Source organism: Carassius gibelio, chromosome B7, assembly GCF_023724105.1.
Source record: "Carassius gibelio isolate Cgi1373 ecotype wild population from Czech Republic chromosome B7, carGib1.2-hapl.c, whole genome shotgun sequence".
Taxonomy (NCBI): Eukaryota; Metazoa; Chordata; class Actinopteri; order Cypriniformes; family Cyprinidae; genus Carassius; species Carassius gibelio.
Genome location: NC_068402.1, coordinates 12,858,109 through 12,875,942, shown reverse-complemented (window position 1 = coordinate 12,875,942; position 17,834 = coordinate 12,858,109). Strand labels below are relative to the sequence as shown.

Below are 17,834 nucleotides of genomic sequence, written 5' to 3'. Positions count from 1 at the left end.
TACTGGAATAACTTGGAGAACTAACAGATAACATGTACAAGGTTTTTTTTTTCATGCAAAAGTGAAGATTATGAGATAAAGATATAAGTGGTAGATTTTAGTTTAATGCATTTCTCTTTGCATTTTTTTTTCTGCAGTGTGACAAATAAATAAATCTTTAAAATGTCCATGTAGTACCTCAATTTATAAAAGCATAAACATTATTAAGAAAAAAAGTATTTCAACATAAATGTAGATTCAATATTACAGTCATACTACGGGTATTCTGCCTATTGAATTATTCTACTAATGCATTTTTATTCTCTACAAATCACAGTACATTGTGATCACCAGTGAGATGGTGGTAAGATCAGGGGTTTCAAACAGGCACGGTTTCCATCAAGTTATTTTAAGAAAGTAATCATTTCACTGTTGCCATAGGAAACAACAGGACTATGACCTTCCATTTCCAGCACTGCAGGCTTTGTGCCGAGATAGACACAAGAGTATAAATCCTAGCATGACAATACACAGACTGGTTTTGTCAGCACTGTACAGGTACAGTAACACAACTGGACACTGAGGAGATCACATTTGGAGCTAACACACAAAGACCACTCAAAATAGCAGTTAACCTTCAATTTTAACATCTTAGCATAGACAGGAATGGACAAGAAGTGACCTTTACCAGCAAAACTGCTAGCTTGGGAATCAACTAAAGATACAGTCAACAATTAATCATTTTCTGTAGGTTTGGTTGGTAAGTCAGAATCTTATTGGTGCAGAAATGCATCTAATCCAATGATCTTTTAGCATTTGCAGGCCAAGGACCCTCTGAGGTATGGAACAGTGACCAGTATAGGGAGTAACTGATTACTTTTGTGCTGTAATGCAGTACAGTAAGGCATTACTAATACATTTTCAGTAATATTTTCAGCACGTGTTCAGTAACACTTGTGTTAAAACACACTTTTAGTCCAAAATTTAATCGTTCAAAGAAAAACAAAAGAAAGAAGAAGAAAACAGCTAGGCCGCGAGACATTAACGAATCAAAAATACGGCAAGTTCTATTTCCTTTTTGTGGTCAATCAATAGCAGCGTGTGGTGTCCAAGTTTGTACATAAAGATTAAACGAAAGCTTCTGATATAAGAAATAAATATTTAGAGATTTATTTCATTCATCTCCCTCTTACTGGTAGAACTTTGTATTGTGTAATGTAGTCCAGTGAAGGGGTGTTTAGGGCGTGTTTTACAGGAGTGTCAAGAGGCTACCGGCCCAACAGTGAAAAAGCTGCTTGATTTCGGCCTCTGTGCTCAAGGTCCAAGGCTATTAGCGTTGCCCGGCTCGCATTAAGCCCTTGCTTTCACTGGCCAGTGAAAAAGCGGAAGACTGTAGGCAGAAGACTGTACATGCATGAGATGGACATCTGCGCATCTTGTCATGGCATTAGAGTTTACATATAGTCTTGCTGTGTCTAATATGAATAGACCCAAGCTATTCACAGATATTGCCATATAATCACTTTACCTCTACCATATTTTTAACAGATTTGGATTGTTTGTGATTCTGGTTGTCATCCTTTCTTGCATTGTCTTGAGACTTCACTTTGCCAAGTATAATCTATACTGTTAGTAGTCTGGATAAGCCAGAGTCATTGTGCTACACCATATGCTCTGCAGTACATTTTGTAATTTTAGAACATCTTTTGTTACGCATGTAACCCTCGTTCCCTGAAGGAGGGAATGGAGACCGACGAATTGGGATCTCTCTTCAAGAGACCAATCTACATTGAGTGTAAACTAAATTAAATCAATGCACTTTGGCATGCAATTATTGCATACAGCTGCAGCTGATCACAGCGTGTGCATTAAATGGCAGCAGGTGCAATGCATACCAGGTTTTAGCTGAGGGGCCGAGCTGGTGACCCAGCTATGTTACCTTTCAGTCGGTCACTCTTGACGTCACATTGTGACTGACGAACTGGGATCCTCTACCACAGCAGCATGGATGATGGCCCCTTCCAGTGCCCTGTGCGAGCAGCCTGCGCCCCTTTTTGGTCTAGGCTGGTGCTCACAACAAGAAGACCACTCACCATTGTCGTATCACTAACCACCCAGTGAGACTGGATAACACTGGAAAAACGTACTCGTTATACTTGAAACAGGGATGCTGTGGAAGCCCCATCCTTCCTGAATGAGGTCTTGGGAGCAAATACGCATATGAACATCCGTTTAGGTGCATATGGAAAATTGGAAGTTATTGTAAACCTCTTGGAAATGGCAGAAGTTTGATGGGGAAACACGGGCTTTGAGACTATACCGTGGACTTTACACATATGGGATCCACTTAGGTCTCACATATGGAACCCGGCCTTCTACTGGTTCTCAAGGATTCAATCAGTGAAGGCCTGATGTCGGACGTTCTGCCACGTCTGGCTGTCGAGGGGTACAGACACTCTGGAGTAATTTTATCAAGACTACACTAACCACTTGAGGTGAGAACACAGGAAGATAGCAGCTCCACACAAAGGCTACAGAAGCTAACGAACGTGTTGGGGGTCGCCAAGCCTGCAGCTCTACAAATATCTGTCAGCGAAGTGCCACGAGCCAGCGCCCAGGACAATGCAACACTCCTAGTAGAGTGAGCTCACAACCTTAATGGACAGGGCACACCCTGTGCATGATAAGCCAGGGTGATGGCATCCACAATCCAGTGGGCCATCCTTTGCTTAAAGATGGCCTTCCCCTTCTGCCAGCCTCCGAAACAGACAAAGAGCTGGAACTGAAGTCCTAAAGCTCTTTGTCTGGCCAACGTACCATCTCAATGCCTGGATAGGATGGAGCAAAGTTAGGGCTGGGTCTACTTATTCCGGGGAGCAGCACTTGCAGGCTTACTACCTGATTCCTGAAGGGAGCAGTGGGAACCATGGGCGCATAGCCAGGCCAGGGCCTCAGGATCATGTGGGAGTCAGCCGGCCCAAACTCTAGGCATGAAATGTCGATCGCCTACCCTCTTGATTGAGGCCAGTGCAAGTAGGAGCAGAATATTTAATGAAAGAAACTTTAGCACGACTGAGTGCAAAAGCTCTTAAGTGTGTCTTGTAGATGGTGGTCTTGCCAAAGTGTTGGTGTTCACTTCCTCTTTGGGTAGGTCACCAATAACCTTTGCATCCTGTCCAGGGACCAGACATGAAGTTTCAAGAGGTCAGGATGCCCCATCTCTGAGTCAGTAGATCCTTCCTCAGAGGAATCCGCCAGGGAGGGGCTGTCGCAAGGAGCACTAGTTCGGGGAACCAGGTCCGAGTGGGCCAATACAGTGCCACAAGAAAGACCAGCTCCTTGTCCTCCCTGTCCTTGCACAGCATCTGTGCGAGAAGAATCACTGGGGAAGCACATACTTTCCAATTCCCAATTCCCAATCCCAATTCGTCAGTCTATATGACATTGAGAGTGAATGACTGAAAGGAAATGTTAAGTTCTACTTCTGAAGATATTTTAGTGAAAGTAACTCAAAAGTAATATTGGAGCCATGCAACACATTAACAATTCTGAGACACTAATATTGTAAGGTAATGAATTACTTGTAAATAACAGTACCAAGTAATCTATAACAAATTACAGTTTGGAAGTAATTTGCACAACACTGACAGTGACCCTTTTACACCCTCTGTTAGACTGCCTATCACAACTTGAATATTGTACCATTATAACTGCCTTACATATGTTATGATGCTTACATTGCAACCCCATTAAAATAATAATTTTAAAATGTGTATATATATATATATATATATATATATATATATATGTACAGACATGGAATCATGTCCTGTATATGTGAATTGCAATTTAATTTTACTTCAATTGAATGGATCTTAAAGGATTTAATGCTGTAAAAGTCTAATGTTGTAGGGAAAATTAAATGTTTCTCTGAATTTTACTTTCTTATCTTCAGCTATATTTAAACTTTTTATTTATATATATTAGATATTTTACTATATATTTTTATTTGATACATATTTTGTACAAAATACAAAACACTAATTTCCCCCAACAATTACAAAATACACTAATATTTAATATGTGGCTCATCAAAGCCACATTTATTGATTTATTCAAAAATATGAAAAAAATAAAACTCTGAAATATTATTACAATTGAATAAAACTTGGACCATTTTAAATGCAACCTCTCTGTGATGGTAAAGATGAATTTTCAGCAGCAATTACTCTAGTTTTCTGTGTCACATTATACTTTTGTAAATCTAATATGCTGGTTTGGTGTTTAAGAAACATTTCTTATTATCAACATTGAAATAATTTGCAACACTGTAAAAGTCTTTTCTGTCATCAATTTAATGCATCCTTGCTAAATAACTTCTTGAAAAAAAAAATCTGACACCAAACTTTTGAATGGTATATTAAATACAGTATTTCTCTTCAATCTCCCCATAGCAACGAATAAGTAACAATGGTAACCATGATCTGTTTCCATCCATCCTGTCTGCACCTATAACCCACACTGTGTAAAAGTGAAATATCAACTTAATTAGAAAAAGTAGTCAACCTTGCTGGACTTTTTGCTGGTGGCAGATCCAGGCCTTGTGTTGCTGTTGAGCTGAGATGAACTAGAGCTGACCATATCATCTTCATCATCGTCTTCATCAAAGTTCATGCTACTGGAGATTCCTTTGAACAAGAAAAATATTAAGGTTCTTATCAAATAGTGTGTCAATAGCAGAACATGAGGAGAACAGCAGCAGGCATAAAGGAAATATAGAGGCATTATGTAGTGCAGATAACACTGCAAATAACTGCACTCTGATGCCAAAAGAGCATACGGCAGGAAATTTAGCGTAAGCAACAAACTAAGTACATTTGGATAAAAAAAAGAAAAAAAAACTTCAATCTTTTAATCTGTTCAACAAATAAGAAGAAAAAGGGATGCACAAGACAAAATGATTATCCACAGTCCAGATTGTCTCAAACCAGCTCAAATAAGTCATGCAGACAGTAAAGACATGATCCAATCCAAATATGTCACAGAAGGAGGAGAGAGAGGCAGACACTGAATCTGAATGCTATAGCATGTAGGTAGATTTCAAAGTGTTAGTCACCAGATGATGATACTGTACATGATGTTGTTTTGCATGTTAGGCGATCAGTAATACTGAAGAACAATCTGCAAATCTGAATGGCTTAATCAGCAAGATCGTAGGGGTCTTTCCATCTGTCTCTCTCTCCACTCTCGTTTGCTGGTGTACCTTTCTTCAGCATGGTGACCCGTAGGTCCTGTTTGCCCTGTGATTGTGTGCTGCCCACTGCCTCACCCTGGCCCTCTGCCTCGCTCTCCTGGGCAGGTGAGTGGCCCACTGTCAGGATCTGAATCTGGTTGCCCAGCTCTTGACCCTCATCCTGGAAGGCAGCAGGCCCATCAATTCCTGTGGTACCACCACAACACAGTAACACTGTTAACTCCACTATGTCAACCAGCCTGCATCCACGTTGGTATCACAGAATAATGACGTTTCATGGAAATATGGAGACAGACATTCAATGAATGAATGAATCCCTCTGCAGTATAAAAGACTTGATGGTCCTTTTTGTGACATAAACACTACCGAATATAAATTATGTAGATTTATTTTTAATGTTTTCTAAAGTTTCTTATGCTCACCAAGGCTGCATTTATTTGTTTTAAACTTTGTGAAAATATTCTACAATGTAATGTATTCCTGTGGCAGCAAGTCACTTTACTGTATGCAATATATAATCTTCTCAATGAACTTTGCATGTGCTGTTGCTTTTAAGCGCCCTTGGGGTTTCAAGAATTTGTTGTTGTCTATTTACAGATCCTCTTTATGTCAGCCTGGGTTTTGTATTTCATCCAATTAGTCACTATCAGCGAAAGAACACGTTGTTCCAGACAAACACAGCTACATGCAACTGTCCAGATTATACTGTAGCTACCCTGCATCCATGCATCCAACCAGACCAAATCAAGTCATTATAGCTATCGAGACCCTTTGTCCCCCTCCAGGGATTCATCTGCTGAACAATGTCAGAGAATTAGCTCTGACTAGATGGTCGAGAGGCATTAGTGCTCGTGATTGCACAAAAATCAGCATTACATTTAAACTATGATTGTCCCTGAAATTAAAGTGACCTGTGCTGGGGCTCCTTAACAAGGTAAGTAATCATCAGAGAAAAAGCCAGAGACATAATATTGATCGATCAAGAATAGTCTCCATAAAATGAGCAAGATGTTTGCATCAGCTTATCCTTTCAAAGCTTTGGGTCCAGATATAACATGTCTGATTTGAAATTCTCATTTGTGAGTCATAGAACAGTTTTTATTGATTATGTCATGTATACAGCACTCTAACCTGTTTCGTGGGCCACTACACGAGTATAGGGGAGATAATGATTGTTCAGTAGTCGCAGGCTCAGAAGACGACTAGCAGCACCGTAATAAAGTGAAGAAATAGCAGCTTTCAGACATGCAGCAAAAAATTTTTTTTAGGCATATCCATACTTGTTTCCAGCCAAATGTTTTGGTTGTAAAATCACATTTGTAAAACAAAAGAAAGCGGCCGTCAAACTTAGCTTGATAAAGTCAAAACTACACTGAACAAAGTGCATATGTTTTTTTATTAGAATATTTTATACTTGATCCAATGTAAATAATTTACCTTTCTGTACTGTTTTGAGCTAAAGTTAACTGTTTAGTTAACTGATAGTAAAAGTTTAATTTAAATTATATGTTTCATGTGTATACTACTGTACATCTTATTTTAATTATTTATCTTTCTCAAAATCTTTCACAGCAGGAAAAACAGACACTTTGGAGAAGGTGTTAAGTTCTGCAAGGACAAGAAAAGACAGCCTTTCTTGGCAGAAAAATAAACTCTTTTTTTCTTTATTTGTTTGTTTCTACAGATTGACAGAGACTTCAAGAGTAAGGTTCACCCACAAATGAATTTTGTTCCAAATCCATAAGACTTTGGTTCATTTCTTAAACACAAATGGAGATTTTTTTTATTTTTTTTTTATAAGGAAACCTGATATATTTCTGTCCATCCATTGAAAGTTCAGGTAACCAAAACTTAGAATGACCTAGAATGTTGTGAAGATGAAAGTATTACATATGAATCGAGTTGTTTTGTTTGTTTGTGTTGTATATTAAGAGATATTATCACTTTATATGATGCTTTTATACACACATAAACATATTTTACATGGATTCCTATGATGCCTTTATGCCTTTTTTGGATTTTTTGGATAAGTTTTGGTTACATGGACTGTCACTGGATGGAAAGAAAGTTTTCAGGTTTCCAAAGTCTGATTGTTTTGAACTACAAACGGTAAATTAACATGATTTTCTTGAAAAATTAAGCTACAGATGACGTTTTTCCAGTAAATGTATGTTTTTAAAAAGCACTAAATATCAGGACAATTGTTACAAAATGTATTGAAATCTCTAAGGAGTTTATAATTTTTACCTTGCATTCTAATGTATTTTTCAAATGTATCCAAATGTGAGAGATTGACTTTTTTCTTTTCTTTTCTTTAGTTAATGCAAGTTCATCTGAAATATAATATGAGTGACTTTTTCAATGGCACATGGACGTTAGATTCTTGAAACAATGTTGTATTCTAGAATGTTATGCTTTTATTAAGCCAATACAGATTTAAAGTAGTTTTTACCTATTAATTGTTGTAAATTATTCCTCAAATTGGAGTAGAAATTATTTCAATGAGTGTTGAAGATTTCACTTGACTCTCAAGAGTGTAAAAAGCTTAAAACAGTAATTCGACAAACATTTAACACCGAGATAAAGTAATCTGATTAACAAGTTAAAGCAACTTTTTGACTTTGATCCAACAAACATAATAAAATAATTCAGTGTTCCAAAAAAACTTTTTTTATTATTAATGTAAGCTAGTTTATATCCATGTCAGCTACTCCACTAAAAGTCATACCTTCAGCAAACGAAAAGCAAGAAATTAATGTTTTCCCTTGTGTGAATCATTATGGTGCTGACGTTGAGCTAAAAGCATCACTATTGACACATCTGATGGATGGAGCCCATACGTCTATATTTCATGAATGTTTGTGTCTTGTATCGATGAAGGCTGCAGTAGGTCATCTCAGCGCTGCTCTTGGCAGGCAGACAGCAGCTGCTCCTAAGCAGTATTAAGAGGAGATTTCACTATTCCTTGAGAAAAGATTGGCAGTAGAACAGCGGTTTGGTTCCTCTCCAGGGGCACGTTCATTAATGCCCTGTGCCACACTGTCATTGACAGAGAAAGAGGTGAAAATCCTCAACGCTCTCACAGGAAGATGGATTTAGATGAGTGGAAATTAAATACAAAAACACAGTATGGAGAACATGAAGACATGGAAAGATTGAATATAGCTGTAGTAGTTTAAGCAAGCACACCACAGGAGAGATGGAAAATTACAGTAGCTGCTGTTTGACTTAAATTATATGCTTTTTATTGATTTACTTTTATCCACTTAGAAAGCAAATTTACTTTGTTTTAAAGCTGTAGGACTCTCTTTCTTATGCTGAACACAAAATAACATACATAAAGAAAGAGAAAGTGTTTTACAGAAGTCTTACAGGTATGGAATGACATCAGGGTAAGTAAATGATGACAACCTTTTTTAGTTTTGGGTAAACTATGTTTTTAAGGCATTAAGCAATGCTAAAAAATAATAAAAATGCTAACTGATATTGTTGTCTTGCATGGTAATGTACATGGCAAAAAGGCAGTTGTGAAATCAATTTAAAAACCATGGAAAAAAATACACAACCATTTAAATGTTTTGAAAGAAGTCTCTTATGCTCAATAAGGCTGCATTTATTTGATCAAAAATACAGTAAAAAAAAAAAAAAGTGAAAAATTTTACAATTTAAAATAATACTTACTACTAATGCCGTTTACAATTTTTTGGAATCCATAAAACCACATTTTTTGTCAGGATTTTTTAATAAACAAAGTTCCAAAGAACAGTATTTATTTGATATTTGATGTGCATATGTGTGTGTGTGTGTGTGTGTGTTAACCATGGTAGTCTTTACTGTCACATTTGATCAGATTTGTAAATAAATAAAAAAAATTAATATTTAAATAAGTAAATAAATAAATCAATCTTACTGATCCTAAACTTTTGAACAGTAGTGTACATTCACACAGGAACAAATCTTTTTGCATGCTGAAGTGACATATGTGAACATCCTCAATCTTTTCTTCTGTACAGCGCAGGAAATGCTGATCATGACACAAACGGAATCACTGGATGACACAAATGTCCTTTACGCACACAGATACACTCACACACACACATTTTCGTGCACATGCTGGGCCTGATGGTTAACAGGTTGCTCAGCTGACCTTTGTGCTTTCCTTTTTTCTCCTTCTTGGCGCTGCCAGTCTGAGGAGTGGAGGTAGGCGGCTTGGTTTTTTTAGCCGAGCGAGGGGCCTGAACCTCTGCTACGGCTTTAACTTCTTCCTGTTCTGCTTCTTGTACTAAACAAATGCGGGATGAGCCAACAGGAGCAGAGAATATAGTGTAAGAGAATACAAAAACAAAAACAAGAGGAAAATAAAGAAAAGGGTTAAAGTGAATGAAGAGAAGAACAAGAGTTAGCAAAGAGACAAAGCAGAAACAAAGCTTGTGTTTTTAGCATACACACAGACGACGGCTACAAGCACACACACACACACAAAAATAAATATCCCACTGCTCCCTGGATCCAATTTTAATTACCTTTATTCAGTGGCTGTCAGAACAACTGTGAAATAAAAAAAAAAAACAATTTCTTCTCTGCTTCTTCTCTGCTTTTTTTAAACTGTCCTTCAAGGCCTTGACTGCTGTGCTTTCTTAAACAACAGTTCTGGGAGGATTCATCTGTCTATACACTCATGAAAGTGCCTATAACTGTCGGTTTGACACTTGTTGATAGCTACAGTACGTCACTAACACTAAAAGACATAAAGAGACGAGCCTGTCAGAATGAGAGAAAGGTGATCAATGGTTTAGTTATGGAAAGAAACCACAGAGACACTGACTTGCTTTTTGAAAAGAGAGAGTGATGGAGAGTTAAACAATGGAGTTATAATGCTCTCTTTAGGCTCTGTGTCTGTCTCGATTCTGAGTTAAGACGCAATACTACAATGAAAATTCGCAAACATTGATGTTGTCATTTCAATTATAGGGCCTAATTATCGAATTAGAATTTACAATTAAAACACTGCCAAAACTTATGGAAGGCAGTTTTTTCAAAGATTATAGACATAAAATGTGAGACAGTTGATCAAAAATACAAAATGATTATTATATCATTAAATTAAAATGATCCATACAAATGATCAAACCTGATAATTACAAAAAGGGTCTGTTATTTAGCTTTCCTGGAACTGAATATAACAAATTTATGACATTTTAATCAATGTAATTATAATTTCAGTCTATATATATATATATATGTTAGGGGTGTAACGGTTCACAAAATTCACGGTTCGGTTCGATACGATACACTGATGTCACGGTTCGGTTCGGTTCGGTTCGATACGTTTTAGATACAGCAAAATGTAAAAACATCTCAACTTTTCAGAATGCCGCAAGCGCACCGCGGGTCATGTGACAAGAACCAACCAATCAGCTTCATCCTTTCCCGTAACAACGTTGAGAGCTCAGCCAAGATGAAGGAACAGCTGATCATAGTTGTATATGGATTGCAATTTTGAAATAAATTCAGTAGCAGAGCTACTGCAAGCGATTTTTAGAGCTGCAAATCCATTTATCCTTCGCTGAAATTTCCGCGTCTCATGGAGAGAGCACGTCATTGTTGCTTAGCAAAGACAGACGCCTCAGGAGAAAGACGCGCTTAGCGTTTTCCATGCGTTTTTAGGAGCGATATGTGAACGGCCCCTAAGGCGCTCGCTCACTCAGCACGCGCTGAAGGCTCGTTGCAAAATGTCTAATGCATTTAACAGACCAGAAATATAAGATCCTAAAATAACCAACAGGTCTGGTGTTTGGGTTGGATTCCCTGTAAGCTATAGTGTCTAAATGCTGCAGGGATAGTTTGCTGCGTGCATGTTTCTCCTTTTTTTCGTCTTTTCCCAGATAGTACTGAAGCATATATCCCAGATATTCCCGCTGTTTTTTTTTTTTTTTTTTTTGTAATCCCGCTGGTGTACCCTGTCATGTTGCAGATGCGACATACCGTTGTTTTTTTATCCACCACTCTCTTGCCATCACCATTATAGCTTAAAGGGAATCCAAAGTGCACCCAAACACCAGACCTGTTGGTTATTGGGGGATCTTCTCATTTCTAGTCTGTTAAACGCATTGGCTATTTTGCAACGAGCCTTCAGCGCGTACTGAGTGAGCGAGCGCCTGCTGAGTAGCCTAACATAAACATATAAGATGGTGTTTTTTTCTTCTTCGGGAGTGTCAGGGGCGTTGCCTGTTACGTTGTTTGGGTTATTGGGCTACCTTGTTGAACGCATATCATTATATTTCTTTCTCTCTCTCTTTTTTTTTTTTTTTCAAATATAATTAATTACTCCAACGAACCGTTCGGTATACATAATGCGTACCGCGTACCGAACCGAAAGCGTCGTACCGAACGGTTCAATACGAATACGCGTATCGTTACACCCCTAATATATATATATATATATATACACACACACACACACACAAACACACACAATTTCATCTCATTCAATTATAATTTTATGCAATAACATCTAGTGCATTTATGCACTTTTGTGCAGCTATGTAAATATTCTGTGCAAATGTACCTTGAGATACAGTATATATGCCAAACATATAATCCACTAGGGTTGACAAATACAAACGTACAAAGAAGGAAATAACATGCATGGCATAATCAACTACAGTTACAATTCACTGCAGCTCATGCTGGATGAGAGCCAAAAGGTGCTCTCTTGTTGATGAGACAGCACAACACTGAGGGAAACAGGGTAAATTATTCATAATACTGTATACCGCTAGTATCAACAGACATTCCTCTCTTTCATAACACAACACAAGCCTGTGAGGAAAATAACAGTCCCAAAGCACCTGTGTCAGATCATCAGCATCAACTGAATGATGATTTATGAGAATGTTCTGGTTCCAGTACCAGTTAAACTTTATTGACAGTATTTGTGGCATTGTGAAAACTGAAAAAATTTAAGATGTCCCTCAGTTTGTAAATAACTAAGGACAAACTAATTTATCTTTAGATGTAGGATCAGGAATTTGACTCTAAATTTCTGAGTCAGAACTTCGCCAAAGGCATCAGTAAGCAATGGCATAATAAGCATTCAACGACTGCTTACAGCAAAGCTGTGCTGTTACTGTTAAGACTAAAACTATTAAAAAATGGTTTTCAGTAATTTAAATAAAGCTGAAATAAAAGCCTTGACAACTAACTGAAATAACAAGGTTTAAGCTGTATTCCATCAAGTATTAAAATTACAAAAACTGAAATAATTCAAGCTAAACAAAAATATACTTCAATATATCAACTAAAACCGATCATATAAAATATTAGAATTAAAAGCTTATTCAAAGTATTAATAAACTCCGCAATAGTATTATATAAACAATACTAAAATAAGATGGAAAGGGCTTTAAAGGGGCTCTAAACTAACAAGGTACATGAGAAGTCATTAAACACTATAATGTAGATCTATAACACACTTCTATTTCATTGTCTCCAGCTTAGCCATAATGCCAAACAGAAACATTGCATGACAATGCAGCACAAACAGCTAAAAATAAATGTTAGCTCACAAATAAAAAGGCTTCTCATAGCTCAGAGGAAAGACCCCTGACACTAGCAAATGTTTTAATATAGATGATTGAGGTCTGCATTGACATTGTAGGAAGGGTTTATCTAACACTGAGCAGTCTGGGACAGAGATCAATAGAGTAACTCAAGCCAGTACCGCTGGCACTGTGAAGAATGGCAGTATTGTTTGCCGAACAATCATTTCAAACATGCATTTCCATTTTCAATCACCAGTCTTTGTGAGCCTCTCTGTTTGAGCAGCCTGGGTCGATATTGGCATGTCAGCAAAATGACTGCTTGGAATAACGTCTCATGCCCTCGACAGTGAACGTGACCTTAGAGTCTCTGTGGCATTATGGTTATTTGATATATTAGGAGAGAGTGGCTTTGAACTGTATTCTGTACCGTGGTAGATGATGCTGCTGTTGCCGCTGAGGTAGCTCTCCACAAGGGGAGCCTGTTCCTCCGACTGCCGGGTCCGCCGCACTCGAGAGCGCCCATCCAGATTAGACTGCACCATCAGGGGCTCCTGACGTTTCTTTTTCTGCTTCTGTTCCAGTAAAGCTCGCTACAAACACACATTAACAGATACATGCATGTGATCTTTAGTGTGCAGTAAGTGTACATTACAGTGCAGTATTTCAAAGCAGATTTGAGATTTATAGTACTTTTATAATGGTTCTCTATGAAATATACAATTAAACAACAATAATGTTCCATAACTCAAGAGAATATCAATCAATGACTACACAAAATGTCATCCATTTTTTCTTGTCTGACATGAAAGAAATACTAAAATAAAATGTTGGAACAAATAGTTGGAACAAAATATATTTATTTCTGAGAGAAATCCCTCTAGTAGTTATGTGATTTTAAATCACATCTTGCAACAACAACAAAAAAAAAACTATCCCCAAGGCATAACAAAAAGCTGCCAACAAAAAAAACTGCTACTGCGGTATTACAGCTACTGTTTTCATTACTGAATGTTCTTCATTGTACATGGAACTGTGTCTGTATTTCTGTGCATCTGCCACAGTTTATTTTAATCTTCTGAAGAGTTTATTTGCAAAAAACATGAAGGACAGAGATGAGGACAAGATGCACTGCATGTTTTAACCTGTGCATTTTACCTTGCATTGTGCATTTATCTTTGTAATGTTTCTATATAGTAACACAAATATTTCAATATCAAAAACTTAACCACAGAAACATAATGCTGTGCATGGATGTGAAAAGCATCTGCAGCATGTTCTGAAAACCTAAACAACTAATAAGCTGAATAAATCTTACTAATAATCATACTGAATGCTTGAGTAATTAATTTGATATAATATCACTCCTTATGTAAATCACAATATTCTGTATTATAGTAATTCATTTGAATATCCATTATATACAAAATAAAAGAAGGATTAGTTGCATGCATATGAAATAAAAATGTGTACCACACACGTCTTTAAAGCTGATCAAAAGTGACAGTAAAGACCATTAAAATGAGACAAAAGATTTAAAAATGGTATGGAAATTTCTACTCAACACTGAATATTATGTAACTGGTTTTTAACACTGATAATAATAAGAAAATTTACTTAAAGAGATACTCCACCCCAAAATGAACATTTTGTCATTTATCACGTTTCTGCCAAGAAAAATACACTGTTAAGGTCCAGAAAAGTATGAAAAGCATCGTCAGAATAGTCCATCTCCCATCAGCGCAGTGCTGCATGATTAATCGAATGCGATTGTCATGTGCATTTTGTTAGTAAAGCCGGTTCTGTAATCAGCAGTAAATATGTATAGTAAACTGCATTATAAATATACTTTATTTTAATATGAAATAATAATAATAATAATAATAATAGATCTCAGATAAACCATATATTATAGTCGTGTGTTTATTAGTCACGCTGAATCAATGAAAGCAGTTAAATCTTCTGTTTATTCAGCTGTAGCGATATGCATTTCCTGGGTTTCTTCTTCGGGACATATTTGTATTTTCAGCCCTCTGGCCTTCGGATAGCTATTTACTGCTGATCAAAAAACGGGCTTCTCTGAAACATACGCATGACAAATCACAGCTTCTGTCGAATCACGATGTCTATTTCATTTCAATTAATCGTACAGCCCTACATCAGTGGTTTAACCGTAACATTACGTAACCTTAACAAGATAACAAAAATAAAAGGTCTCATTCATGAAACATTCATAAATATACGAGTAAATATGTGAATGATTTGCACGTAAAGAGACCTTCCCGAAAACTCTTCTCCTGATTCACAAATAATTTGTAAATTTCAGAGGTGATAGTGAAATGTGTGTGTGTTTATGAATTCCAATCAGTCGTAAATCGGATGCGCATGCACGCTCATTCTCAATTTCCATAAATCCCGCCCATTAAATCCGACTGACAACTATATATGGGCATCATATTATGACACCAACTGAAGGATTTCACCAAGAAGTGGTCAGGGTAGCCTGAAAAGTCTAATTAACAAGTCATCATTCTCGGGAATTAAGTCTGCGCAGTCTCTGAAAATATTCCTTTTACGCAGCCTTCTATCTGCCAAATCTAGAAAAAGAACTATATCAGCAATCGTAAATGTTTCTTGTTTTCCCTGATTTTGGCCATTTTATAAGAAAGAATTTACGTAACAATTACGGGGCTACTAGTTTGCCCAGCCCTATTGAAAGCAATTTATTATTTGATTAAAGTGTTCCTTTGCAGACACTAGGGGTGCTCCGATCACGATCGGCCGATCGTTATGCGCATCTCGTCAGTAAAGCCGGTTTTCTAATGAGCCGTTAATTCCATCAGGTGCGTGATTTCACATAGAGCAGCTGTTACTACACAGAGCCGTTGTTAATAGAGAAGATGCGCAAATCCACTTCATTTTCAGCGTTTTTTGGTGCATCTTCTCTATTAACAACGGCTCTGTGTAGTAACAGCTGCTCTATGTGAAACCACGCACCTGATGCAATTAACCGCTGATGCAATTAACCACGGCTTTACTGATGAGATGAGCATTAACGATCGGCCGATCGTGATCGGAGCACCCCTAGCAGACACTATTACTAGCTCTCATAATAAAAGTAAAAAGAAAAACCATATGTAATTGTTATATATTTTTTCAAAATGATGTAAATATGTACCCGATTAAGGTGAATTAAAATGCAGCCTTATTAATTAGCAAAACGTTCGGATGTTAAACACTATTTACGCGTGGCTGGGAGCAGGTTTAGATTTCTTTCGTACCAACTAACATTTGGAAAATATGAACATTTGAACGAATATGAAAATTTATGGCAGAACCACTTTACACAGGATTTACACAAAAATTCGTTCTGCTCGTGTTTCATGAATGAGACCCAATGTCTTTATTCTACTCGTCTTTTCTGTCTCTCCCCACATCACCATTGCGGATGTTGCGTACACTTTTCTGTGTCAGCAGCACTACAAGGATTCTATGTGTATTTACGCACTGATTTAAAAAGGAAACAGCACATTCTTTTGGCACTGCTGACAATCACATTCAGCAGAGAGCAAAAAACACAGTTCACTCCAGTCTATTATTCACAATTATTCACAAGCCTCCCGGTTTTCATCTGAAATAGCTTAAATTGTCTTCTGAAGACAAAGCTTTTACGTGATTAATGACAAAATGCTCATATTGGGGAGGAGTATCCCTTTAAGGAATCAAATCATATAGAAATGTCTGCAGCTTTGCCATCACAGGAATAAATTGCATTTTAAAATATATATTCTAATATTAAAAGTTACTTTAAATTGTAATAATATTTCACAATATTACTGTTCAAGTAAATGAAACCTCAGAGAACATAAGAGACATAATGTTACAAAAACATTAACATATCTAAGTAGGGCAACTGAATACGTGATCTTTCTCAACCCCTCAGCTCCATGACTCACAACATTTCCATTCTATAATTTTCCCTTGAGAAATCTCTGACGAGCTCTAACTGACCCCAAGTAGACTGACAAGTCACTCTAAAACATTTGCTCTAATGAAGACTTTCAATTCTTTAAGCACTGGTTCTCCTCTCCACCAATGAATGAGGTTCATCAAAGTCAGAAGATGACGACGAGCACTAAAATGATGTTTAAACCTTGAAAACTTTTAAGCTTCAACAACAATGGAATAGAGCCACATAAAGAACCACTTGGGGTGCACAGACTGTGTTGCCTCTTCATAAAACTTTCAGCGTCCTAGAGCTAAAACCAGCCTTTACAACACGCCTTCCCTTCACACACGACTGCATGTTCATCCCAGCATAGGTTTCCCCACACAACATTCTTCTTTCGCACCAACCTGACGTTATGTACAGCAATAGCCAAAAGTTCTGGGGAGATCCCTGTGCTGGAGTCTATCAAACATTAAAGGAATCCTTGCGCATGTAGTGGGCTTGAGACCAGCTCTGTCCAGTCAGGCAGAAAAACACCCTCCCCTGTGCTAGCTGGTGGGTGAGCAAATGGAAAATCCTTAAGTCAAAAGGAACCTATTATCACGGATTATGCAAGCAGAAACACACCATTAGCTGCTATAAAAATACATGTATTAAGCCTTTTCTTAATTTCCATTAGGGCTGTGTCAACAATATTGACATATCGATTTTTTGATGAACCAATATACATTTTCTAAATTCCAAAAACTGTTTTGTCTGTTTTGTTGTCTGTGAATGCATTAAAAAAAAAACTGTGTCCACCATCCAATTATCACAAAAAACTACTTTTGAAAAGGAAACAAAGTCACAGCTTTCACATTATGTTAATTTGATGACAAACTACAATGAAATTGTAGTGAAATTGAAACTTCAGGAAACCTATTCCATGTCTATTGCTCATTAATGAAATAGAAAAAATACACTAAATAAGAAATAACTAATAATAAATAACTAGTTTGATCAATAAAAACACTGAATGCATTAAACATTCTTTCGATTTTTACTTGTTAGTAATGTCTGATTTATTGTTTAGTGAAAAAATCAGTGTAGAAACATTTCACTCAGAAATTGG

The 17,834-nt window shown here is 37.0% G+C and overlaps 1 protein-coding gene across 3 annotated transcripts in view; it reads right to left on the bottom strand.

The window, feature by feature from the left end:
- Window positions 1–17,834, bottom strand: part of tub (TUB bipartite transcription factor) — an 87,539-nt gene that overhangs the window by 10,997 nt on the left and 58,708 nt on the right. For 2 of the 3 annotated variants that reach the window (XM_052562183.1, XM_052562184.1), the window contains exons 3-6: window positions 13,205–13,367; window positions 9,381–9,515; window positions 5,243–5,419; window positions 4,546–4,667 (exon numbers count right to left, since the gene is read on the bottom strand). In XM_052562183.1, coding sequence (XP_052418143.1) covers window positions 4,546–4,667; window positions 5,243–5,419; window positions 9,381–9,515; window positions 13,205–13,367 — 597 coding nt within the window. The remainder of the gene's footprint in view (window positions 1–4,545; window positions 4,668–5,242; window positions 5,420–9,380; window positions 9,516–13,204; window positions 13,368–17,834) is intronic. The other variant, XM_052562185.1, reaches the window with a different exon arrangement.